Source organism: Eimeria necatrix, genomic scaffold (genome assembly GCF_000499385.1).
Source record: "Eimeria necatrix Houghton genomic scaffold, Enh_scaff178, whole genome shotgun sequence".
Classification (NCBI taxonomy): Eukaryota; Apicomplexa; class Conoidasida; order Eucoccidiorida; family Eimeriidae; genus Eimeria; species Eimeria necatrix.
The window spans coordinates 1-24,804 of record NW_013652443.1 but is presented as its reverse complement, the minus strand read 5'-3'; the positions used below and the strand labels follow the sequence as shown (position 1 = coordinate 24,804).

Sequence of the window (24,804 nt, the reverse complement as noted above, 5' to 3'; positions counted from 1 at the left end):
GCTGCTGCAGCTGCAGCACATGCTGCTGCAGCAACAGCCGATATGCTTGTTTTTTTTGTTGCTGCTGCAGCAGCGCTGTCGTTGCATTTGACTTTTTCGTCCCATTTCAGGTCTTTACTAGAAGCAGCGCCAGCAGCAGCAACAGCGAAGTCCTTCAGAGCAGCAGCCGCAGCAGCAAACTACTTCTCAACAGCAGCAGCAGCAGCAGCAATGAGGCATTCGTGTGTTGTACGTTTCCAGAAAAAATAATTTCTAGCGCCAGAAAGGCACCCCATGGACAGCAGCAACATTCCAACTGCCGCTGCTGCAGCCGCCGCAGCTGCTGCTGCCGCAGCTGCTGCTCCTGCAGTTGCTGCAGCAGCAGCTGCTGTTTGCTTTGCTCTTGCACCGAACAGCTGGAGCAGCAGCAAGGGCTCACAGGGGACAGTCTGCTGCTGCTTCTGCAGCAAATGCGTCCCGCAGGCGCCGGCGCTGCACTGAAAGGAAATTCCGCGGAAATTCTGTCAGGAGGCGGCTGCAGCAGCAGCAGCAGCAGCAGCAAAGAAGGGGAAAAGCAAGACAATAAGGAGGCAAACTAATTGCACCAAAGCGGCAGCAGCAGCAGCAGCACATGAAAAAGCGCCTCGCATGTGGCAGCCGCATTAGATATGCTGCCAACAGCCAATCCAAAGAAGAGGTATCATGCTTGGACTATAATTTAGCAATTTAAATTAGAATTAAAGATATAAATTTAAAGAAAGAAAGAAATGGAGCAAAGAAGGCCTGCTGAGTGGTGCCTGCAGTGTCTGCAACTTGGGGTGTACAGACACTCCAACAGCCCCACGCACTCAGATAACTCTTCTGCTGTTTTGTCTTTTTGCAAATGCCGCCAGCAGCAAACTGCATTGCTCAACGCTGTCTCATCCCACGGCGCCTGCAGCAGCAGCAGCAGCAGCAGCAGCAGCAGCGGGAGCGCGATGAAGGCGGCGCGGACACCAGGAGGCGCGTCGCTGGCAGCCGCAGCAGCACAACAGCAGCAGCAGCAGCAGCCCGGAGGAAGAAAAGGAGCAAAGTCACTAACGAGCACAGAGACAAAAGAGACGCATGCAGCAGCAGCAGAGAGCAGCAAAAGAGACGGAGAGGAAGCAAACAGCAGCAATAAACAGCAGCGGCGGCAAAAAGCAGAAACAGCAAACAGCAGCAGCAGCAGCAAACAGCAGCAGCAGCAAACGGCACCGACAACAGCGAGTAAATTCGTCAGCAGCTCAATTGCTGTTTGAAAGTCCCCTCGCTGCATCGCGCAGACGGCGCGCGCTGAACACAAGCCACAAGCCGTGATTAGCTAGCTAGCTAGCTGGCTAGCTAGCTGGCTAGCTAGCTTCATAGCTAGTTGCCTAGCTAGCTGCCCAGCTATTTTTCTACCTTGCTGTGTAGCTAGCTGTCTAGCTAGCTGGCTAGCTAGCTAGCTGCCTAGCTATTTGCCTACCTAGCTGTTTAGCTAACTGTCTAGCTAGCTGTCTAGCTAGCTGTCTAGCTAGCTGGCTAGCTAGCTGGCTAGCTAGCTTTTTCGCCGTGCCTAACTGGAGAGCTCTGAAGGCAGCCAGCTAGGTAGTCAGCTAGCTCGTCAGCTTGGCAGCTAGCCAGCAAGTTTGAATTGCCCAACAGGCTATTTAGCTAGCTAGCTAGCTAGCTAGCTAGCTAGCTAGCTAGCTAGCTAGCTCAAAAATTCGAAGGAAACAAGGCAAGAAAGAAGCCAGAAAACAAGAGACGGAATGAAATTGAAAAGCCAAAAGGATCTAAGCGGAGCAAATATTGATAAAATCAATGGCAGCAAGAAGAGAAATGAAATAAAAGCCTAACAACTAATGGAACGAAATTAGACTAAACTGAAATGAACTAAACTAATTTGAATTAATTCAACTGAATTTAATTTAATTTAATTTAATTTAGTTTGAGAAAAAAGAACAGAAGGCACAGCAGAGCGGAACCAGGGGGCGGCAGCCAAGCGCGAGAAAAGCAGCAAACAGCAAAAAGCAAGAATAAATAGCTGCAAATAATAAAAATAATTTAAAATAATAAATAATTTTATCAATTTAGAAATAAATAAATCCAATTTAAATGCAAACTCACCGTTTTCCATCACTGCCGAAATGCCCCCCCCTTTGCGCACGAGGGAAATCTCGGCGTCGGCCAGCGAGGCGCCAGCAGCAGCGCAGTCGCCGCTCCCTGAGCAGCAGCAGCAAATTAAAATAAAATAAAATAAAGATAAAAACAAAAATAAGTATTAAATTAATTTAAAATAATTAAAGTTTAAGATAATAAATCCCAAAAAGTGATCAGCCAACACTTCCTTGAAAGTGCAGGGAGGCTGCGCGCCTGTGGACCTCCTAGCCACCGCCGCATTCGCTAAACCCTAAACCCCAAACCCTAAACCCTAGCGCTCACAGAGCTGGCACAGAGCTCGTGAAATGGACTGCTCCGCCGTCTCGTAAGCTGTTGAGGCCTGCAGCAGCAGCAGCAGCAGCAGCAAACAAATCAGAACAGCCAACGGGTCTGCGTCTACCTCGGCCTTTGGCTCAGGGCCTAGGGCCTAGGGTTTACGGCGTAGGGTTTAGGGTTTAGGGTTTAGGGTTTAGGGCCTGCGCACAATCTCAGAGTCGAGTTCCGCCTTGGCGGAGTCGTCGCGGTGTATCCGCAGCAGCAGCTGCACCCGTAGAGCGCGCCTGCAGCAGTAACAGCAGCAGCAGCAGCAGCAGGTTGCAGCAGCAAGCAGCAGCAGCAGCAGCAGCAGTATGATGTAGCCGCAGCAACACCTACGAGTTTCTGTTCCATTTCAGGGCTGGGCACTGAGTGCAACACCAACGGCAGCAGCAACTGCTGCTGCAGCAGCAGCAACTGGCACTTACAGCTCGTCTGTAGAATAGTTGCTGCAGATGCGAAGAGCAGCAGCAGGGTCTCTTTCTGCTGCTGCTGCTGCTGCTAGAAATGCCGCGGGGGCGCAGGTGCTGCTCAGCTCCTCCAACTCGCTCTGCAGCTGCTGCTGCTGTGTCGGGCCGCACTGCAGCAGCAGCAGCAGCAGCAACAGCAGCATTGAAAGGGTCCGCACTAGTTTGCTCACAGGCAGCAGCAGCAGCAGCAACTCACATATCTGGTCAGCAGCAGGAACAGAGCCAAGGCCTTGATCGCCGGGTTGTTGTGCGTCAGCAGCCGATGCAGCTGCTGCGGGTGCTGCTGCTGCAGCAGACGGGGCTCTTGCTTCTGCAGCAGAAGTAGCTGCTCGCTTGCGACTTGAATGAACTCTCGCTGCTGCTCCGTAGCAGGGTCTGCTGCTCTTGCTGCAGCAGCAGCAGCAGCAGCGGCGGAGCCTGCTGCCTCATAGTACCCAGCTGCGAAAAGCTGCAGCGGCTGAAGCAGCAGCAGCACAAACGCGCAGAGAGCATCCCATGCTTCTGTTACTGTTGTTGTTGCTGCTGCGGCAGCTGTTGCTGCTGCTTTCGCTGCTGCTGCTGCCGCTCCTAAAACGGCTACAGCCGCTGCTCCCTGTGCCCCAGCTGCCGCATTAATCCATACGAACACAGTACCCTCATAAGCTGAAGAGCCTGCTGCTGCTTCGCTGCTTCCTTCCTCAGTTAGCTGCAGTGGCAGCTGCAGCAGCAGCTGCAGCAGCAGCTGCAGCAGCACCGGATGAGCTGTGCTGCTCATCCGGTTGGCTGCATCAGAGCAGCAGCAGACGTACCTCTGATAGAATGTTGTTCATCGCTCCTGCTTTTCTGCAGATTTTCCTTTGGAGCTGCTGCTGCTGCTGCTTCTGCTGCTGCTGCTCCTGCTATGGAGGCGCAGCCGACAGCAACAGACCGCCTAAGGCGACTTGGAGTGTACGGGAGTTCGTTTGTCCTCCCTTTCTGCGTCTCCTTTAAAATAATTTCATCTTATTTAATTTGCTGTTGCGGTTGCTGCTGCTGCTGCTGCCAGATCTGATAGCGCCCCGCTGCCGAGTCGCCATGCATGCAACAACAGCAGCAAGGGCAGCAGCAGCAAGGGCAGCAGCAGCACGACCAGCAGGCCCTCCCAGAAGTTACCTCAGGATCTAATCTATTGAATTTCGTTCATTTATTAAGGGCTCTAAGTTCACTTTTTATGCTAACAAGACACAGCAGCAGCAGCAGCAACAGCAGCAGGAAAGGCCCTGGGGGGTCGAGACCAGCTCTCGCTGAGGACTTTCATAGCCTTCCTCCTTCTTCAACCTTTGCTGCTCACCTTTTGTTGCTATTGCTGCTGCAGTGTTGTCTGTTTGCTGCTGTCTGTTGCCTATCTATTGCAGCGGCGGCAGAACATCAGCAGCTGCGCTGCATCAGCAGCAGCAGCAAGGCAGCAAGGGGTTTCACGCATTGCCTGCCAGTTCAGCAGCTCTTTAAACCCCAACGGAAGCGGGACTCTAGGCCCTAAACCCTAAATCCTAAACCCTAAGCTGCTTAAATCCTGAACTCGCAGCTGTGGATTGTCAGCTGCAGCAGCAAGCATGCGCCTAGCCAGAGCCTTGCACATTGCCGCTGCTGCAGCAGCAGCAGCAGCAGCAATGGCGGTAGCAGCATCGAACGATCCTGCTGCATCTTCTCCCTTCAACGCAAGATCAGCTGGCGATATACCTGAGCAGCAGCAGCAGCAAGACACAGCAACAGCAGATGCAGCGAAAGTGGCAGCAGCAGCAGCAACAGAAGCAACCTCAGCAGCAGAGGCAGCAGCAGAAGCAGCAGGTTTCCACGCAGAGCATCTGTGCAGCCCAGTGAGACACTCAGCAGACGAGAACAGCAGCAGCAATACGGGCAGTAGCAGCAGGAGCAGCAGCAGCAACGGGCCTAGCAGCTCTTCCGCAGCAGAAGATGCAGCAGCAGCAGCAGCAGCAATAGCAGCAGAAATAGAAGGAGCAACAGCTGAGCTGCAGCGGCGCATCAGCAGCTGCGGGGACTTCCACCTGGATCCCCAGGGCTGCAGCGCCCTGGGGCGCTGCCGCCACTACCCGCTGCAGCAGCAGCAGCAGCAGCAGCAGCAGCAGCAGCAAGGACTGTGCCTGCTTGAAGAGGAGTATCTGCAGCAGCTAGCTGACACCCAATGCGCGTTGGAGCCAAAGTCGACCTTGTTTGCCGTAGCAAGAGACTTGCAGGCGTATGTTCTTGCTGCTGCTGCTGCTGCTGCTGCTGCTGCTCAGGGTTCTGCTGCTGCTGCTGCTGCTACTGCTCAGGCTAGCTCTGTTGTTGCTTTTGCTGCTGTGTATTATTTAGTGCTGCTGCTCCAATGGCTGCTGCTACTGCTGCGAAGTGGTGGTGTTGTTATTGCTGTTGTTGCTGCTGCTGCGTCTTTTGCTGCTGCTGCTGCTTCGAACTGCGAGTGCCGTCATTTTTGTTGTTGCTGCTGTTGCTGCTGCTCATGTTTCCGCTGCTGCTGCTGCTGCAGGCTGGGGGCCTTGGGAGTAGACATATCGGTGCTTCACCACGCCCGCAGCAGCAGCAGCAGCAGCAGGCAGCAGCTGTGTCGGCTGGTGATCCATGCTGCTGCTGCTTCTGCTGCAACAGCTGCCGCTGTGGTTTCTTTGCTGGAAGCAGCAGCAAAGCAGAAGCAGCAAAAAGAAGGCTCCATGCTGCAGCAACACCACCATCACGTCCCCTGGCGGCAGCAGCAAGAGCAGCAGCAGCAGCTGCTGCTGCTGCAGCACCAGCCCTGGAAATCCCTCCGCCGCTGGGAAAAGCTCCGCCGTATACTTTCTTCCTGACTTGTTAGCGCCACTGCCAGCTAGCTAGCTGCCTACACGCGTAGCCATTCAGCTAGCTAGCTAGCTAGCTAAATGGCTACGCGTAGCTAGCTAGCTAGCTAGCTTGCTAGCCAATAACTGGCTAGCCAGCCATCTGGCAAGCTGACTGGCTGGCTAGCTCTACACCTACCTACTTTGTGCCTGCGGTTGCCAGCTTAATTAGGCAGCGGCTAGCTAGCTAGCTAGCTAGCTAGCTGACTGGCTAGCTATCAGGCTAGCCGACTGGCTCGCTAGCTGGCTAGCTAGCTGGCTAGCATATAATTCGCAGCACGCGTCTCCGGGGGAGCCTCACTAGCCAGCGAGCTAGCTTGCTGGCTAGCTAGCTGTCTATCTGGCTGGCTAGCTAGCTAGCCAGCTGGCTAGCTAGCTAGCTTTTGCTAGAAACTAATTCAGACGTTTAAAGAGGATTGTTTGATTTATTTTTCAGAAAACTTCTTTTAAAAGGCTTCTTATTTTTCACTCTTTCGCTTCCCTTCTTGCCTCTCAGTTGCTTCTTGCTTTTAATTCAACAGATTGAAACTTGAAAAGTAAATGTGAATGGCAAGAGGGGATAAGTAAATATTTTGAAAGAAGCAAACATCAAAAAAGGATAAATAAATATCTAAACAGAAATAAAAGTGAAAAAAAGGAAAAACAAACATTCAAAAACAGAAATGCCAAAAGGGGAGAAATAAATACTCGAAAAGGACAAATAAATGCCAAAAAGGGAGGAAAAGATTGAAATGGGAGAAACGAATATGGAGAAGAAAACAATCAAAACCAAAAGATTATTGAATGGGAAGGAATCAACAATAAAAGGGAGAAAGAACAATTAAATATTATAAAAACGAAAATCAAAAAGAGAGAATTGGAGTAAAACCGAGGGGAAGAAATAAATACCAGAAAGGGAGGAAAAGATAATAATAGAAACAAGAGAGAAATAATCAAAAAACCAAAAAAGAAATATTGAAAAAAACGTTCAAAAGCCAAGATCAGAAAATAAAACTCCGAAAGTGTTTTCCTCTTTTTTATTTTTTTCCTTCCTCCTGACCCCGAAAGTTTCCTCTTTGCACTTTTGCTTCTTCGCGTTTTTTCCTCTGTATTATCTTTTTTGCTTTTATTGTCTGCTCCCATTTTTGCTTTCTCCTATTCATCTTTATTGTCTTTTTTATCTTTATTGCTTTCATTTTGATTCGCAGTTATCTCTTTTTCATCTTCATTGCCTCTCCGTTGACTCTATCCTCTTTATTTCACCTTTTCCATTTCTTTTGATTCTCTCCTCCATCTCTTTTTTACTTTCTCATTTTCATCTTTATTTTCTTCTTTTCATCGTTAGCATCTCTTTCGTCTTTGTTCTCCGTTTTTTCACCTTTATAATGTCTCTGTCATTTATTTTATATCCTTTTCGTCTCTATCATTTCTGTTTAATCTTCATTATTTCTCTTCTCAATCTTTATTTCCTCTCTCGACTCTTCAATCCCGCTCCGCGGACTTTTTACTTGCCAATCCTTTTCACTTCTTATTTCTCTCTCCTGATTCTTTTCTTCTCTTTTCACTTTTTACTTCTTTTTATTTACTTCCTTTTCCCGCGTTTTTCACTTTTTTCCTTTTCTCTAGCGAAACATTAAAAGACTCTGTCCAGTTCACTTCATCGGGCGACTGGCCCGGCTAGCCGCCTGCTAGCTAGCTAGCTACGTAGCTGTCTGGCTAGCTAGCTGCCTCGCTAGCCTGCTTTCGACTCAGCTAGCCAGGCACCCAGACGACGAGCTAGCTGGCAAGCTAGCTGCCTAGCTTGCTGGCTAGCTAGACGGTTAGCTAGCTAGCTGGTAAGCTTCCGAGCTGGCTAGCTAGCCAGTCGGCTAGCTAGATTGCTAGCTAGCTAGCTGGCAAGCTGCCTAAGCTGCCTAGCTGGCTAGCTAGCTAGCTGGCTACCTAGCTAGCCAGCTAGCACCTGATCAGTGCCGCCGCAGCTGCGGGCTTCAGGCGGTGTGTTGACACTTCCAGCTCCCCCAGAAAATCCTCCGTCCTTTGCCAACCGGCTAACTAGCTAGCTAGCTAGCTAGCTAGCTAGCTCGCCGCTCCAACCCCTCTCTCAGTCATCAAGCGCCTCCAGCTCCTCCTGAACAGCCACAGCTCGCGCACATGAATGGCTAGCTTGCCAAGTAATAGCCACTGAACTGATGAAGCAGCTAACTAGCCAAACTGCTAGCCAGCTGCCTACCCAGCAAGCTAGCCAGCTAGCTATCCAGCTATATAGCTAACTTGTGAGCTAGACAGCTAACGAGGCAGCCAGCTGTCTACCTGCCTAACCAGCTAGCCAGCTGCTTAGTTATCAAGCCAGCTGTCTATCTGCCAAGCTAGCTCGCTAGCTAGGTAGCTGGCTAGCTAGTTTGGTACATATCTAGTTAGCTAGCTAGCTAGCTAGCTGGATACCTAGCTGGATAGCTAGCTGGCTAGCTAGCCATGTTTCTAGCTGTGTCATGTGTCTCACGGGAACGAGATCGTCCATGAAGAGCTCTGCCTTGATTGGCTGCGGCGCCTTCTTGTCGTTGCTGCTGCCACTGCTGCTGCTGCTGCCCTTATCATTCCCTGCTGCTGCTGCTGCTGCTGCATCTTCTCTCTTGTCAGTCTCGCCCTCATTGTCAGAGGCCTCGCGCAGCGCCGCCCGCGCTGCAGCATTTGCTTCGTCGAGTGCTTGTTGGTTTCTTTCTCTCTAAAGAATAAATAAATAAATAAATAAATAATAAATGGATAATATAAATAAACAGATATATAATAATGATAAATGAATAAATGGATAAACAAGTAGATCAATGGATAGGTAAATCCAGTGGGCAACTTGGACGGCAAAGAAACAAATTTATTTGGAAGTAGTGAAAACGAAAGAAGATTTATTTAAATTTGAAAATGTTTCAAACAAAAGACCAAAAGAGCTGCTTCAGCTTCAGCTTCTGGCAGCAGTTGTAAAGAGAAATTAAAATTTCAAGTTCCATTTCTCTTCTTGTACAAAGAAGTATAATTGAGGCTTCTAGGGTTTAGGGTTGGGATATGCACAATGCCCTTTACATAAGATTTAGGGTTTAGGGTTTACGGGGAAATGCAAGGAGCCCCTTCCCTATAACTTTAGGGTTTAGGGTTTGGATATACAACGAGCCTTTTCCCTACAACTTTAGGGTTTAGGGTTTAGGGTTTGGATCTGGAAAGAGTCCACTTTTAATAGCATTTAATTGAACTGATAATTCAAGTCCAGCAAGTGCAAATGCGCACTAGTAAATGGGATACAAATATATCAAATGAAACATATTTATCGAAGATAAATTAATCAAATAAAATATAGTTATGTAAAATGATCAAATAAAGTAAGATTGATACATATAAACACAAAGATAAAATGGCAGTTCAGATTCGCCTAAGACAGAAGCGCGGGTACGAGCCAAGGACTCCCCAACGAACTGAAGCAACAGAGCTCAGGTCTTTTAAACGAACAAAAAAATATCGCCTTTATTTTAATTAATTAACTAATTAATTAATTAAATAGAAATGCCAACAAACCTCCGCCGCCCAGTCTTCATCTTCCTCATAATCCTTTTCGTCTGCTGCGCCTTCAGCATCAACGAAGAGCGCCGGGTTAAATGAAAAGAGGTCTTTTCCTGATAGCTGCTGCCCCTTGCCGCCGCTGCTGCTGCTGCTGCTGCTGCTGCTGCTGCGCTTGCCCTCCTTTTGCTGCTGCTCCCGCAGCGCCGCCAGCCGCCGCTCCTCCTTCGCCTTTTTCCAGGCAGCAAAAGTGGCAGGAGTTACTGGGGTGCCTCCTGGGGGCAGTGCCTGGCGCTGCAGGATCAAAAGCAGAAATTTTGAAGAAATAAATTGCATTAAAATCCATTAAATACCATTAATTGTTTACTTTTAACATTTCCAACTATTCTAATTGGCATCTGGCGTTTAAATGGCTCTTGAAAGCCGCACGAAGCAGACAAAAGCACCTTAAAACAACCCTGCTGCCGCTGTTGCTGCTGCTACTGCTGCTGCTGTTGCTGCTGCTATTGCTGCTGCTAGAGCCGCATTGTAAATGCAATTCTTGATGAAAATATTTATTTTTATACTTTAAATCATTATTAGTAAATGCATAATTGGATTATATTGGGAAACAGAGGAGCAGCACATTCAAACAGACAAGTGTAGCTCCTCATTTATTGCATTTCGTTCAAGTTCGAATTAAAATAGTTAAAAACTGAAAGACAATGAAATTGCTTACTTGAGAATATTTATAAATAAATAAATAAATAAATAAATATAAATGCATTTACTTGCTGTTTAAAGCCCCACCTCTCTCTCGACCTTTTCCTCTATTTCCTCTATTGGCTCTTCTTCTTCAGGACCTGAAGAGTCTTCTTCTCCCTTCAGCACGTAACCTGAACCCAAACCCTAAACCCTAAACCCTAAACCCTAAGCGCTAAACCCTAAACCCTGAGCCGTCTTCTGCCCCGTCCACCAAGCACGCTAAGCCAAACTCTAAACCCTAAACCCTAAACCCTAGACGCAAATCCCTCATCCCCTCCCCTCATGGCGGGCCCCGGCCCGCGGGCACTCCCCAGAGCCTGTCAGCAAGCCAACCCCTAAACCCTAAACCCTAAACCCTAAACCCTCGCCCACCCTGCGGCAGGCAGTGCCTGTACTTGCAAGAATCGCCTCCATTTGGACAAACCCAAAACCACCCATATTGTTTTTTCTCAACAGCTTCTAAAAAGAATTTGCAAACAATCGAAGTGTCGCCCTCCGCCTCTTCCCCGTTGGACCCCGGCCACCGGCTGCAGCCAGCTGCGCGCAAACCCTAAACCCTAAACCCTAAACCCTAAACCCTAAACCCTTGATTTCCCTGCTCTGCACCCTCTGGCCCCCCACAGGTAAAACCCAAAAGGAAAACCGCAGCAAACTGTACGCAGAAATGCACGGCAAAGAGAAGAGCTGAACTCCCTAGAGGTTAGGGTTTAGGGTTTAGGGTTTAGGGTTTAGGGTTTAGGCTTGCTTTGTTCTCTCTGGTCTATGTACAAGTCTATCTTCTGCTCCTGCTTTGACTCCTTCGGGTCATAAGTGCCCACGTTGGACTCGCTCGCCGCCTTCTTCACGTTTTCAGTGCCTGCGCAAACCCTAAACCCTAAACCCTAAGCCCTAAACCCTAAACCCTAAACCCTAAACCCTCGACCCGAAACGTTTGACCCAAAACCCTAGAAAAGAGCAGATCCCAGCAAGCAACCGCCTAGCGTCGAAGAGACCCAGCGAGCGCCTGAAGGCTGCGTTCTTCCCTCTAAACCCTAAACCCTAGACCCTAAACCCTAAACCCTAAACCCTAAACCCTAAATTTGGCGCCCTGCTCGCTGTAGGCCTCTTCAGGCCGCGAAAAGCGCAAACCCTAAACCCTCGTGCTGCGGCGCGTGCAGCTAAACCCTAAACCCTCACCCTTGAAAAGCGCCTGCAGCAGCATTTGCTGCTGCAGCATGGCCTTTTTCGCCTGCTGCTCTTCTTTTTTCTTCGCAATCTCGTGGGCCTCTCCGCCCTTTTGGGGGCCTTTGGCGGATTGCTGCACCGACTTTATGAACCTGCAGCAAAAGCCAGCCACAGCCAGTCCCCACGCATTCCCCAGCAGCAGCAGCAGCAGCAAGTGCAGCAGCAGCAAGTGCAGCAGCAGCAGCAAGGGCGGCAGCAGCGGCAAGTGCGACCGCAGCAGCAAGTGCAGCAGCAGCGGGAGAAGGATCAGCAGCAAGAGGAACTGCATGAGAACGGGGAGGAGGAGTGGACGGAGGGGCAGCAGCAGCAGCAGCACAGGCAGCAGCAGCAACAGCAGAAGCAGCAGAACCAGCGTGGCACTCAGCAGCAGCAGCCAACACACAGCCGCGCCCGGGATGGGTTTGTGCTGCTGGTGCTGCAGCAGCAGCAGCAGCAGCTGTTGCTGCTGCTGCTGGTGCTGCCTGCGCTGCAGCTGCTTCCGCCGACAAAAGCTGGCAGCAAAGCACCGCTCGTCGCTCCCGAAACCGTAAACCCTAAACCCTAAACCCTAAACCCTAGAGCCTACTTTTGTACAGCTTTGGACTTGTTCTTGTTTTTCAAGCCGAATGTTTTGTCTTCTATTATTTTTTGCTTTTCCCTCTCGAGGGCTTTCTGCTGCCCCTTCTCGCTCTTGGCGTCTTTCTTCTTGGCGGGCGGCATTTTGGTGGCTGAGGGTTTAGGGTTTAGGGTTTGGGGTTTGGAGGACCGCTGCCAGGGGTTTGGGGTTTAGGGTTTCAAGGTTGGAGCTGGCACGCGGGGCAGTCCACAGAGAAGAACCAAGGGCGCGGACTCGCCTAAACCCGCGAAAAGGGTTTAGGGTTTAGGGTTTAGGGTGTAGGGTTTGGCGTAGGAGTTCAGGGGTGAAAGAAGGCACTGCGAAAACCCTCAGCCGCGGGAGCGCAAACCCTAAACCCTACACCCTAGGCCTGGAAAAATGAAGCGCGATGCCAGGGAAAGCGAAGCCTTGTTCCTACGGTTTAGGGTTTAGGGTTTAGGGTTTAAGAATTTGGATCTAGGGCTTGGAGTGTTGGGTTTGCTCCTTCTTTTGCCCCCCTTAGCATAAAGCCGAAGCGACAGCACCGCTGTTACACTTCAGGGAAAGATCTCAAATTAGGGTTTAGGGTAGAGGGTTTAGGGTTTAGGGTTTAGCGTTTAAGGTTCGCAGCCAACCACCATATCGGTGGGGCTGCCCCGCCAGGTCTCAGCCCCAAAACCCTAAACCCTAAATCCTAGACCCTAAACCCTAAACCCTTCTTAACCTTCGTAGACACATTTCTTCCAGAGGTCATATCTATTTTTAAGGCTGCGCTCGACCTGCAGCAACAGCAGCAGCAGCAGCAGCAGCAGCAGCAGCCGCTGCAGCGCGGTTGTCTGCCCAGCGGGTTAAGGACAAGAGGGTTTAGGGTTTCTGAAACCCTTCCCGTTTTTGTCGCTGCTGCATTTTAGCTGCAATGAGTCATCTGTGCCCTAGCCAATGACCAACGGCTATCTGCTGCTGCAGCGTGCTGCTGCTACTGTGGCTCCCCTGTGCTGCTGCTGCACAGCGGCGACCAGAGCAGCAGCAGCAGCAACAGCAGCAGCAGCAGCGAAGGAATCAGCAGCAAATTTACACGTCACTCCAGGGTGTGTAGGCAGAAGATGTAAGGATCTGCAGCAGTGGCGCCGCGCAGCGACTCCAGTTGCTGCTGCTGGTGCTGCTGCTGCTGCTGCCGCAGCAGCACGTGTTCCCAGTGTTACTGCTGTTGCTACTAGCTTGGCGGGTTTAAGGCAGCTGGCGACTGCAGCAGCAGCAGCAGCAAAAGCAGGAGGTACTCCTTCGGACGGTCGGCAGCAGCAGCAGCTGCAAGAGCAGCCAACACAAGCAGCTGAAGGTGCAGCAATTGAAGCAGCAGCAGCAGCAGCAGAAACTAGAGCAGCAGAACGAGCAGCAGGAAAAGGAGCATCGGGGCTGCAGCAGCAAAATGCGGCAGCAGCTATAGCGGCGCCAAAGAAGCTAAAGAAGAAAAAGCAGTTTGCTGCTGCTGCAGCACCTGCTGCAGAAACAGTAGCGGCTGCTGGTGCTGCAGTTAGAGAGGAAGAAGCAGCAGCAGCAGAAGATTCGTCTGCTTCCCAAGAGCGAGCAGCAGCAGCAGCAGCAGCAGCAGCAGCAGCAGCACTAGAGACTGCAGCGGCAAGTGCGGCGGCTCCTGCAGAGGCAGGAGCCTCAAGGGCAGCAGCAGGAGGCGCAGCAGACGCAGCAGCAGACGCAGCAGCAGACGCAGCAGCAGACGCAGCAGCAGACGCAGCAGTAGCTGCAGGAGCAGCAGCAGCAGCAGCTGCAGGAGCAGCAGCAGCAGCAGGTGCAGCAGCAGCAGCAGGTGGCGCCCGTTTGTCTGTGTACGAGCGCTTCCCGTCGATGGCAGCAGCAGCAGCAGAAGCACCTTTAAAAGTCTGTCTTTCTCGTTTTGCTGCTGCAGCAAAGCAGCAAAACAAAAAGACAAAAGCAGAAGCTTGGTCTTCTTACGAGGGCTGGCCTCCGCGCTCCAGAATCCGCATTGGCGACGAACACTCCAGGGTGAGGGTTTAGGGTTTAGGGTTTAGGGTTTAGGGTTTAGGGTTTAGGGTTCAGGGTTTGCAGAAGCTGGCTGCAAGCCCGTCTGCCGGCTGGGCTTGGGACGCCGAATGTCCAGGGTTTAGGGTTTAGGGTTTAGGGTTTATTTTCCAGGGTTCAGGGCTCAGGGTTTAGGGTTTAGGGTTTAGGGTTTGTGGCTGCGTGCAGTTTGGCCCCCTGGGGCGGGAGTTGTTTGTGTTTAGCAGAACCACAGGGGGGGGTTTAAAGCGAGAAGCAGCTTTAGGGTTTTGCTGCAGCAAAAGGCTCGTGCTGCTGCTGAACCAGGAGGAGTTTGAGGCCCTCGTGCTGCTGCTGCCTTGGATTAAACACCACCTCGCAGAGACCAAGAAGCTCATCTAAACGCTGCTGCTGCTGCTGCTGCTGCTGCTGCTGCTGCGGCTGCTGCTGCTGCTGCGGCTGCTGCTGCGGCTGCTGCTGGTGGTGCTTTGCTGGCGGTAGAGCGGCTGCTGCCGGCTGCTGCAGCAGCTGCTGCCACATCGTGCGGCTGCAGTTATAGCGGCCCCACGGGCTCCTGCAGCAGCAGCAGCTGCTGCTGCTGCTGCTGCCGCAGCTGCTGCTGCAGCTGCTGCCGCAGCAGCTCATAGGGCGGTAGCTTTTGTTCTCCGTGTTGCACCAAATACTCCGTTTTAGTCCCTGGTGGCGTCGTTGCTGCTGCCGCGGCAAGCGAGACTTGCTGCAGCAGCAGGACTTGCAGCAGCGGAGCTCGCCGTTGCTGCTGCTGTTACAGCAGCAGAGCTTACTGCGGAACTTGCTAATACGGCAACAGAAGAAGTTGTTGCTGCTGCAGCAGAAGAACTTGCTGCTGCTGCAGCAGAACAAATTGCTGCTGCTGCAGCAGAAGCTGCTGCTGCAGCAGCAGAGGCAATTTTTGTACCAATCAATGGCCAAGGGTAGAGTGGTTTGCTGCAGCCTCGTGGCGTCTGGTGCGGCAGTTAGTCTGGTTTTGTTCTCTAGGAGCAGCAGCAACAGTAGCAGCAGCAGCCGCAGCAACAGCAGCAGCAACAGCAGCGACAGCTGCTGGCGGCTAGCTACTTCAGGGTTTAGGGTTTAGATCGCTACGACCGGAGCTCGAGGCGCTAGGGTTTCGGGTTCACACGTTGCGTGTCGCTGCCGAGAGCTATGAGGGTTTAGGGTTTAGGGTTTATGGCTTAGAGTTTGGTGTTTAGCGCTTAGGCTTCGGGCTGTAGGGTTTAGGGTTTAGGGTTCGCGGCTCGCGGGTAGGCAGCAGCAGGCTACCCCGCTACAGCACACAAATAACCAATGAGCTCCTCTCAACTCGAAATAAAACTTTAGTAGTAATTTCAAACACTAAACCCTAAACCCTAAACCCGAAACGCTGATTCTGCAGCCCAGCCCCAGTAGCGCATGCTGTACACGCCACGTTCGAGCGATGCGATTTAGGGTTTAGGGTTTAGGGTTTAGGGTTTAGGAGTTACGGTCCGAGTGAGGTGTTCATCTTTTTGTCTTCGGTTAAATCATGTTCTTTTAATTTTGGGCTTTAGAACTTACTGTTTAGGGTTTAGGGTTTAGCGTTTGTGAGCGCTCTCCCGTAGACGAGACAGAGCCCAGGGTTTAGGGTTAAGGGTTTAGGGTTTACAGCTGGCGGTCGCTGCCTTGTGCCTTAAAAGGCTGTTCTCAGTTTCTCCTCGCACCGATGGAGTACTTGAAAAGCAACAGCATCGTCAGCAGCAGCAGCAGCAGCAACAGCAGCAACAGCAGCAGCAGCTACGGCAACAGCACAGATCTCGACTGTCTCATAGCATCAACACTGCACGACCTAGAGACGTTTTCCTTCCCCCCTTGCCAGCAGCAGCAGCAGCATCAAAGACATGATGATTCTCCACATCTGCTGCAGCAGGATCCGCTGCTGCAGCAGGTGATGCTGGTGCAGCAGCAACAACTGCTCCAGCAGCAAGAAGGCGCACTGCAGCGGCACGAGAAGCCGCAGCAGCCAGGGCCAGCTGTTAAGGCAGCAAAAGATTCAGCAGGTGTTTCAGCAGCAGCAGCAGTAGCAGCAACAGCAGCTGCTACTACAGCGCCGTCAGCAGATGGAAGGCTGGAGCCGCGAGCAGCTGCAGCAATGGATGCAGCAACAACTCCCGAAAAGGGTGCAGCAGCGGCTGCAGCAGCAGCAGCAGCAGCAGAGAAGCAGTGTGACTCTCTCAGCTTCTGTGTAAAGGAGCTGGAGCAGGAGCTGCTGCGGCAGTCTCCCCCTGTGCCGTCGGCTGCTGCTGCTGCTGCGAGCACCACCCCAGCAGCAGCAGCAGCAGCAGCAACAGCAGCAAAGCCACAGGATGGCACAGGCGGGCCCGTGGATCTGCTGCAGACCCTTGCCGCTGTGCTGCGGGCAATCGAGAAGGGGCCTCCCCTTGCAGCAGACGCTCCTGCTGCTGCTGCTGCTGCTGATGATAGCGCTTCAGGTGCTGCTGCAAAGGCAGCAGAAGCAGCAGCAGCAGCAGCAACAACAACAGCAGCAACATGCCCCAATGCTTTTGCTGCAGCTCTGGAAGCGCTGAAAGGTGATGATCTTTCCATAAGCACAATAGCTGACCCAGTAAAGGAGCTGCTGCAGGTGTACGAGCCTTGGCTGCAGCAGCAGCAGCAGATGCAGCGGAAGCAGCAAGAGCAGCAGCAGCAGCAGGAGCAGCAGCAGGAGCAGCAGCAGGAGAAGCAGCGTGCTGCAGGCCTATCGCCCGAGGAGCTGAAGACCTATGAGAAGCAAGTGACTGTCTACAGGCGCATTGTCTTCTTGTGCGACCAGCAGCAGCAGCAGCAGCAGCAGCAGCAGCAGAGCGAGTCGTCTGCAGCAGCAACAGCAGCCTCATGGGGACAACTCCTGGAGATTCAGCAGCTGCTGGAGGAGGCTTGCAACCTAGGGGACATCCCGCCAGAAGTGCAGCAGCAGCTCAGTGCAGCAGAAGCCAGAGCAGCAGTTGCTGCTGCTACTCCTGCTGCTGCTGCTGCTGCACCTGCTGCTGCCTCGGCGGGCGCACTCACACAGGAGCGGCCGAAGCCGCTGCAGCAGCCGCAGCAGCAGCAGCAAGCTGCGACGGCGAGCTCGACGCCAGTAGGCGGCGTGAACACGAGCAGCAGCAGCAGCAAAGAAAGCAGCAGCAGCAGCAAGGAGGGCAGCAGCAGCAGCGCGCTGGGAGAAGAGCTGTCGGACTTCTTCGGATTTGTGGGGGCGCTGCAATCTGCTGCTGCAGCAGAAGGCATTGACCTGCTGGACCCCGGGCTGCTGCAGCAAGTGCTGAAGGGGGAGGAAGGTGACCCGCGCATAACTAGGTTGCTGGACAGCGTGGAGCAGCAGCAGCAGCAGCAGCAGCAGCAGCAGCAAAGGCAGCAGCAGCAAAGGCAGCAGCAGCAGCAGAGGCAGCACCACCAAAAAGAACCAATGCCTGTCAAAGAAGCAGAACAAAGGTGTCGGCAGCAGTAGTTGATGTGCTGCTGCTGCACCTGGTCTTGTTGCTCCAGCTGCTGCTGCAGCTGCAGCTGCTGCTGCAGCTGCTGCTGCAGCTACTGCTGCAGCTGTTGCTGCTGCAGCTGCTGCTGCAGCTACTGCTGCAGCTACTGCTGCAGCTGCTGCTACAGCTGCTGCTGCAGCTACTGCTGCAGCCGTTGCTGCTGCAGCTGCTGCTGCAGCTACTGCTGCAGCTGTTGCTGCTGCAGTTGCTGCTGCAGCTACTGCTGCAGCTGTTGCTGCTGCAGCTGCTGCTGCAGCTACTGCTGCAGCAGCAGCTGCTGCAGCTGCTGCTGCAGCTACTGCTGCAGCTATTGCTGCTGCAGCTGCTACTGCAGTTGCCGGTGCTGATGCTGCAAGAGCTGCAGCTTAGCCGGAAGCATAACGGCTCCAGTCAGGCAGCAGTAAGGGCTGCTGTATCTGCTGCTGCGGCCCTCAATGCAGCGGCTGCAGCAGCCCTCCCACGAAGGCAGCAGGGCATGCTGCAGCAATAGCAGCAGCTGCAGCAGCAATTGCTGCTGCAGCACTGCTACTGCGTCGTTCAATTTGACCCGCAGCAACAAGAACAGGGGGTGTGACAGCGTAGTCTTCGGGTTTAGGGTTTAGGGTTAATAGCCGGGGTTTAGTAGCCGTGCGTGACATAAGTAGAGTTAGTAGCTTCGCGTGCTGCTGCTGCTGCTGCTGCTGCAAGCAGCGAGCTGCAGGGGGCACATGCTGCAGCTGATAGCGCTGCTGTACCGGTAGCCGCTCCTGCAGCATTCGTTGCTGCTGCGCCTGCTGCGGTTGCTACTGCTACTGCTGCAACTGCTGCTGCTGAGCCAGCTGCTGCTGCACCTGTTGCAGCCGCAGCTGTTCGTGTGTCTGCTGCTGCTGCTTGTGCTTCTGGTGCAACTGCTGCAGACCAGCGCTGCCTGCAACGGATGTTCCAGCAGCAGCAGCTGCTGCTGCTGGAACATGCGGCTGCCGCTGCTGCAAATGCTGCTGCTGCGGCTGCAGCATTTGTAGCAGCGGCAGCATTTGCAGCCACTGCAGCACTTGCAGCCGCTGCCACTGGAACATGCATCTGCCGCTGCTGCAGCAGCAGCAGCTGCTGCTGCAGTTGCTGCTGCAGCTGCTGCAGCAGCTACGGGCGCTATGTGGCGTTCAAATACTTAGGGGTGCCACCAGTTCTGGTCTGCGTCCATCACCGTGAGCTGCTGCAGCTCTTCGCTGCTGCCAGCAGCAGCAGCAGCAACGGCGCGCAGCAGTGGAGTCACAACTGGCAGCATCCAGCTGCGGGAGCCAAAAGCCAGAAAGTGGGGGTGATTTGCTACGGCCCTTCGGCTGCGCACTGAGGGTATGTACACTACAAAGCGAAGGATTTGCTGCTGCTGCTGCTGCTGCTGTTGCTGCTGCTGCTCACTGTGCGAGTCTGGGACCAGCGATCCCAGCGACCACCGTGCCCTTCCTTTCCTTCTCCAGCTTTCTGGCGGCTGCTGCTGCTGCAGCTGTTGCTGCTGCTGCTGCTGCTGCTGCAGCTGCTTGTTCACGCCCCACAGCTGCAGCAGCTTCAGCGTCAGCTCGTAGACCTGCTGCTCCCGCCGCGGCGGCTGCGGGTCCCAGCAGATGTACCTCTTGGTCAGCAGCTCCTGCACGTCGGGCGGCATTGGCTGCATCGCAGCGCGCCTGCAGCAGCAGCAGCAGCAGCAACAACAAATGCGGTGAATGCAGCAAATGTGGCGACCGCAGCACCAGGGTAATGCGCCCGCTGCTCATTCGCCTATCTTGTTAGCAGCAATGCTTCTATTGTTCTTGTAAGCAGCCGTAGCAGCTCCTTTGGGAGATCCAATCGAGCAGCAGCAGCAGCAGCAGCAAAACGGCAGCAATAACAGTAGTGACAAAAAATGATAAAGTAGGAGAAGCAGCAGCAGCAGCAGAAGACGTACTGATTTAGCGGCGCCAGCTCTACAGGAATCCTATGGGGCAGCAGGGCTTTCGGGGTTCCCGCTGCTCCAAAGCCAGCTCCAGCAGCTGCTCTAGCTGCTGTTGCTTCTGCTGCTTGTGCCTGCTGCAGCAGAGCCTTTGCTGCAGCAGAAGTCTGAAATGCGTCACTCACGCCAGCAGCGCAGCGGGGAGAAACAATCATGTCGCCGTCTAGGTTGGCAAAAACAGCCAGTCGCTTGAACTGCAGCAGCAACGAGCCACTTCTGCTGCTGCTGCTGCTGCTGCTGCTGCTGTCTTGTGTCTCTGCTGCTGCTAAGGAACACAAAAGGCGAGCGGCGTCTCGGTGTAAGTAAACCGGGCCGCTGCCTCCACTCCACACGAGAATGGTGGCAATGGGGGGGTCCAGCCTTAAGAGGCGCAGCGCAGCTTCTGCTGCAGATATTGCTGCTGCTGCTGCTGCTGCTGCTGGCCCTGCAACTGCTGCTGCTCCCTTCGGCGTTATTCGCGGGTTCTCCCGGACCCCGGCGAGAGCAGGAACGACAAAAGTGAAAGAAGTCAAGTCAAAAAACGGAGAAGACAACAGGCGCTGCACCAGCGCAGCTGCTGCACCTGCTGCTGCAGCGGCGGGACCCTGCAGCAGCAGCAGCGACAACAACGGCAGCAATGAGCATCCCGCAAGAAGCACCCAACGGGCCTCATACAGAGCAGCAGCAGCAGCAACAGAAGCAACAGCAGCAACCGAAGGGCTGAGCCTACTGCAGCCACTGCAGAAGCTGCAGCAGAGGCCAGCACTCGCAACTGCAGCAGCAGCAGCCAGAAGCAACGCAGCAGTTCGCAGCAAAGCGACCAAGGAATAGAGCACAACAGCAGCAGCAATACCAGTCGCGATAGCAGCAGCCAGAACGGCAGAGCCGCAGCAGCAGATAAGCAAGGCACAGCAAGCAAAATAGCAGCAGCAGCAGCAGCAGAGGCAGGAATGGCAGCAGCAGGGAGCCCAGCTGTGAGAGCAAAGGCGGCCGCAGCAGCAGCAGCAGCTCCACGAAGAGCAGCAGTGGCAGCAGCAGCCGCACCACCATCACCACTACCACAGCCAACAGTAGCAGAAATTGCAGCTAAAACAAACAGCAGCAGCAGCAGCAGCAGCAGCAGCAGCAGCAGCAGCAGTTCTGACATGGCCTTCCCAGATGGAGCTTTCTTTGGCCAAGATTGCTCTGGCGACAATGGAGCCGTGACAAGCAGCGTGTAGATACACCCGAACTCTTTTGCAGCCTTTGAAAAATCCTGCGCCCTGCAGCAGCAGGGGCTGAGCTGCAGCAGGGTCGCTGTCATCTGCTGCTGCTGCTGCTGCTGCTGCTGCTTCTGATACGGGCTCCGTGTTAAGCGACAAAGCGCGGTAGATGATTTGCGCCACCTGCTGGATCTGTCTGTACAGACACCCCGAGGGCTGGGAAGACTGTGGGGTCAGCAGCAGCACGCGGTCATGCTGAAGCAATAAACCGGAAAAAGCAAATCAAATGACAATTGCAGCAGCAGCAGCAGCAGCAGCGGTATCGAAGGCAAAAAGGCAGCAGCGAAAGCAGCGGCAGCAGCAACTGCCCCCGCAAAAGAGTAAAACCACCAACAGCAGCAGCAGCAGCAGCAGCAGCAGCAGCAAGCTTGCATGCACGCATGTGCTGGCTTTTGCATGCACAGCTGGCACAGATAAATAAAAAGACACGCAGCGCACTGCGCAGCAAAAGCCATGCAATTCCAGTGGGGTCCACTGGTCCTTGGCCCCTGCATGCATGCGCCCTGGACCACTGGACCACACTGGCTTCTGCATGCATGCACCCTGGACCAGTGGACCCCACTGGCCCCTGCATGCAAGCCCCAAAGACCAGTGGACCACAGCGGTGCCTGCATGCATGTGCCATGGACCACTGGACCACGCACTCCTGCATGCAGGCCCAAAGGACCAGTGGACCACTGGCAAACGAGTTGAGGCATAAATGTGAGAAGCGGAAATGCATGCGGGCAAAACGGCCCGAGGCGAGCTCGCAGAACTAAGGCAGCGCATGCAGACTTAAATAAATATAAAATATAATATAAAGTTGAAGTTAAAAAGTGCAGAATTTATATTTCTTAGCACATCTGCGGGGCTGTTTGCTTTTGCATGCAAAAGATGAATTATGAGTACTAAAGAGCGTCAGTCTGCTGTATGTACAGCAGCAAGGACAAAAGGCCGGAAGAAAACGAAAATATAAGAAATGAAACTTGCAAGTAAATAAAAGAAGAAATTCAAATAAAAGTGGAGAATGAGAAACACGAAAAGTGGGACTGGGAAGAGCCAGCACTGCAATGGTGTCTATACACCCCAGTCTCACGAGGCGCTTCACAGCAAGCGACAGGGCCAGTAGCAGCAGCAGCAGCAGCAGCAGCAGCAGCGGCAGAAGCCGATAAGCCGGGAATAGCGGCAGCAGCAACAGCAAGAAGAGCAGCAGCAGCAGCAACAGACGTAGCAGAAGCAACAGCATCAAGAAAGCAGCAGCAGTAGCACCCAAAGCAGCAGCACCAGCAACAGGACAGCAGCAGCAGCAGCAGCAGCAGCAGCCCACCCTCGCTTCTTTTTCAAGTTGCTTTTTGATAAAGTCCCACTGCCAAGTCCAGGTCCATTTCCAGCGCGAGTTTGTAATAATATCGCGCCCATGTATGAGAGCCACGAAGGCGCAGTCGCCTGCTGCTGCTGCTGCTGCTGCTGCTGCTTCTGCTGCTGCTGGGGAGTCCGCCGCCGTCCCTGCAGAGGGCTGCAGCCGGTACAGATACGGCTGGTAGAAGGTCCAGCTTCGGACGTAATCAGCAGCAGCAGCAGCTGCTGCTGCTGCTGCAGCAGCAGGCGCGCTTGAGCCGGGGTTTTGTTTGTCGGGGACAAGGCGGAAGGAAGGAAACTGAGACCAAGAACACAAACATAAGAAACCTGTGTTGTGTTTGCTGCTGCTGCTGCTCTTGCTGCTCCTGCTGCTTTCGCTGCTGCTGCTGCTTTCGCTGCTCCTGCTGCTGCTGCTTCTGCTGCTGCTGCGGCTAGTGAGCGCGTTGCAGATGTTTCTGCAGTCCTAAACACCTTCACAACAACCCTTTGTTTGCGGGACGCACGCAGACCGCGTCAGCAGGAGCAGCAGCAGCAGCAGCAACAGCAGCAGCAGCAACAGCAGCAAGAGCTTACCTTGTACTCTTCTGAGGCCTGAGTCTCGTATCCGCTCAGAAACAAGGCCAGAGCCAAGAACACAATGTGCATCTTCGTCGCTCCAGGCCCGAGCCAGGGTTTAGGGTTTAGGGTTTAGGGTTTAGCTTCAATGCATAGAGGCTAGCAAGTCTAGGGTTTAGGGTCTCGGATCTAGGGTCTGCAGCTATAAACTTGGCGTTCCCTATCAAACTTGAATAGTTACAAAAGGGTTTAGGGTTTAGGGTTTCGATTTTAGGGTTTCGGGCCGTTGCTGCAAAGCGGAGGCGAGACAGCGGCACACCGGCGAGCTCAAGCAACGCCATATACTAAGGTTCAGGGTTTAGGATTTAGGGTTTAGGGTTTAGGGTCGGGAATAAAGCGTTAAATTGGAAGTCAAGAAAAGGAAAAGCAAGAGGAAAAAATCGTCTAGAGAGACAAAGATGCGGCTGGCTTGCGGAGCGCTCAAGGATCCGCCGATGTCAGATTAGGGTCCAGGGTTTAGGGTTTAGGGTTTAGGGTTTAGAGCACCGCTTCTTCAAATCACCTCTGACGGCAATTTTTATCATTTTAAAATTTAATTCTTTCCTTTTTTCCCTTAACTCTCCCGGTTTTGCCGAGGCGCGCTACAGCCGAAGACGAGACATCAGCTGGTCTGCAGCGTTGGTCGATAACGAGAGGTTTGCTGGTGAGGGTTTAGGGTTTAGGGTTTAGGGTTTAGGGTTTAAAATTTGAGGTTCGGGGTGCATGATGCGGTTTAACACGTCGGCAAGGGCATCCCCGGCTCTCAAACTAGGCCAGCCCTAAACCCTAAACCCTAAACCCTACACCTTGTTTTCCTTCGGTTGCTGTGGGATCCAGTAGGCGCACTCGGCCTTTAGCATCAGCTCTAAACCATGAACCCCAAACCCTAAACCCTAAACCCTAGGGTTTGCGGCACTGTGTCCTGCTCTTTCAAGTGCATGGGGCCTCTTCACAGGCGATGGGCCTCGCGGTTTATTTGACTGCTTATGGGCGTTTGGCCTCGCCGGCAGCAGCTGCTGCTGCCGGTGCTGCAGCGGTTGCTCCTGCTGCTGCTGCTGCTGCTGCTGCTGTGGGAAGCCTCTAGCTTGCGCCTCAGCAGCAGCAGCTCCAGGAGTGCTGGAGGAGGGCCCCATGCGGCTTTCTTAGTTTCCAGGGCCCCCCTGGGGGGCCCCCTGGGGGCCCCCCTTGGGGGGCCCCAGGGGGGCCCCCTGGGGGGGCCCCCGGGGACCCCCTTGGGGGGCCCCCTGGGGGACCAACAAGGGGGCCCCCCAGAGGTGCCCATGTGGGGCCCCTCTAAGGACATTGGAAGCTCACTGTCTGTACACCCGAAGAGGCATTTCTCAGGAGCTGCTAGGAAGCCCAAGGGCTTTTCTTGCTGCAGCGATGAGTCTGCAGCTGCTGCTGCACCGGCTGCTGCTGCTGCTGCGCCGGCTGCTGCTGCTGCTGCTGCCGGCGAACCTGCAGGCGGTTCCGCTGCAGGAGCTGGTGGAGCACCGCCTGCAGCAGCATCAGCAGCAGCAGCAAGCGGCACGGCAGCAGCAGGCTCAGCAGCAGGAGAGCTAGCAGCAGCAGCAGCAGTAGCAGCAGCAGCAGAAACTGAAGAACTAGCGGGAGAGTGGAGCAGCAGGCTGCTGCAGAACGAGGGGCCCAAGACTTGGTCTCCGTCTTCGCTGTCTCCCTTTCAGGTGCCTCGCGATTTGCTGCTGCAGCTGCGGCCTGCTGCAGCTGGCGCTGCTGCTGCTTCTGCTGCTGCGATCACGCCGTGGACTGCAGCAGCAGCCTCGCGCTTCTTAGACGCAGCAACAGACACTTTTGTCCCCAAAGCAGCAGCAGCAGAAGCAGCAGCAGCAGCGCGGGAGGCGGCTTGGAGAGAGGCGCAGCATGGGGGCACAGAACAGCAAGTTGCAGCAGCAGCAGCCAGCGCTGCTGCTGCTGCAGAAGCTGCTGCTGCAGCAGCAGCAGCTGCTGCTGCTGCCTCGAAGGGGCCCCAGAAGGCAAGCAGCGACGACTTGTGGGGCTCCATGAGCCGCCTAATTCGCCGTCTTGTTGCAGAAGAGGAAAATGAAAATGAAAGTGAAAATGAAAATAAAAATGAAAATGAAAATATAAATGCAGATGAAGATTCCGAGACCAATTCGGACATTAGTGTAGAGCCAAGATTCATTCCCGATGACTGGACAGATGCCCCCAGGCCGTTTCTTGTGAGAGCTGCTGCTGCTGCTGCTGTTGCCCCAGCTAGTGCTTCGGCTGCTGCGGCCGCTGCCGTTGCAGCTGCTGCGGAGAGC

The 24,804-nt window shown here is 53.8% G+C and overlaps 7 protein-coding genes across 7 annotated transcripts; 3 read left to right on the top strand and 4 right to left on the bottom strand.

Annotated features, from left to right (window-relative positions):
* Window positions 1–154: 154 nt before the first annotated feature.
* Window positions 155–3,736, bottom strand: ENH_00022260 (coatomer epsilon subunit, putative; the record flags this gene model as incomplete). Its single annotated transcript, XM_013579578.1, has 9 exons — window positions 155–476; window positions 828–913; window positions 1,220–1,293; window positions 2,110–2,205; window positions 2,425–2,482; window positions 2,627–2,702; window positions 2,886–3,037; window positions 3,124–3,384; window positions 3,716–3,736. The coding sequence occupies 9 exons, from the start codon at window positions 3,734–3,736 to the stop codon at window positions 155–157; spliced, it is 1,146 nt and encodes a 381-aa protein (XP_013435032.1).
* A 762-nt stretch (window positions 3,737–4,498) lies between these two features.
* ENH_00022250 (hypothetical protein, conserved) lies at window positions 4,499–5,746 on the top strand (the record flags this gene model as incomplete). Its single annotated transcript, XM_013579577.1, has 2 exons — window positions 4,499–5,142; window positions 5,431–5,746. 2 exons carry the CDS (start codon window positions 4,499–4,501, stop codon window positions 5,744–5,746), a joined length of 960 nt encoding a protein of 319 aa, XP_013435031.1.
* Window positions 5,747–7,856: 2,110 nt separating this feature from the next.
* On the bottom strand, window positions 7,857–11,965 carry ENH_00022240 (hypothetical protein, conserved; the record flags this gene model as incomplete). Its single annotated transcript, XM_013579576.1, has 8 exons — window positions 7,857–7,883; window positions 8,256–8,477; window positions 9,317–9,592; window positions 10,088–10,173; window positions 10,415–10,579; window positions 10,788–10,898; window positions 11,219–11,358; window positions 11,832–11,965. The coding sequence occupies 8 exons, from the start codon at window positions 11,963–11,965 to the stop codon at window positions 7,857–7,859; spliced, it is 1,161 nt and encodes a 386-aa protein (XP_013435030.1).
* Window positions 11,966–12,779: 814 nt separating this feature from the next.
* Window positions 12,780–14,255, top strand: ENH_00022230 (hypothetical protein, conserved; the record flags this gene model as incomplete). Its single annotated transcript, XM_013579575.1, has 2 exons — window positions 12,780–13,859; window positions 14,064–14,255. The coding sequence occupies 2 exons, from the start codon at window positions 12,780–12,782 to the stop codon at window positions 14,253–14,255; spliced, it is 1,272 nt and encodes a 423-aa protein (XP_013435029.1).
* A 1,315-nt stretch (window positions 14,256–15,570) lies between these two features.
* ENH_00022220 (hypothetical protein, conserved) lies at window positions 15,571–17,352 on the top strand (the record flags this gene model as incomplete). The annotated part of the gene is made up of 1 exon (XM_013579574.1): window positions 15,571–17,352. The coding sequence occupies one exon, from the start codon at window positions 15,571–15,573 to the stop codon at window positions 17,350–17,352; it is 1,782 nt and encodes a 593-aa protein (XP_013435028.1).
* A 1,175-nt stretch (window positions 17,353–18,527) lies between these two features.
* On the bottom strand, window positions 18,528–22,570 carry ENH_00022210 (hypothetical protein, conserved; the record flags this gene model as incomplete). The annotated part of the gene is made up of 5 exons (XM_013579573.1): window positions 18,528–19,041; window positions 19,302–19,930; window positions 20,471–20,782; window positions 21,894–22,223; window positions 22,499–22,570. 5 exons carry the CDS (start codon window positions 22,568–22,570, stop codon window positions 18,528–18,530), a joined length of 1,857 nt encoding a protein of 618 aa, XP_013435027.1.
* Window positions 22,571–23,468: 898 nt separating this feature from the next.
* ENH_00022200 (hypothetical protein) lies at window positions 23,469–24,683 on the bottom strand (the record flags this gene model as incomplete). The annotated part of the gene is given in 2 exon segments (XM_013579572.1): window positions 23,469–24,200; window positions 24,204–24,683. Coding segments are annotated over 2 exon segments (1,212 nt in total).
* Window positions 24,684–24,804: the final 121 nt, after the last annotated feature.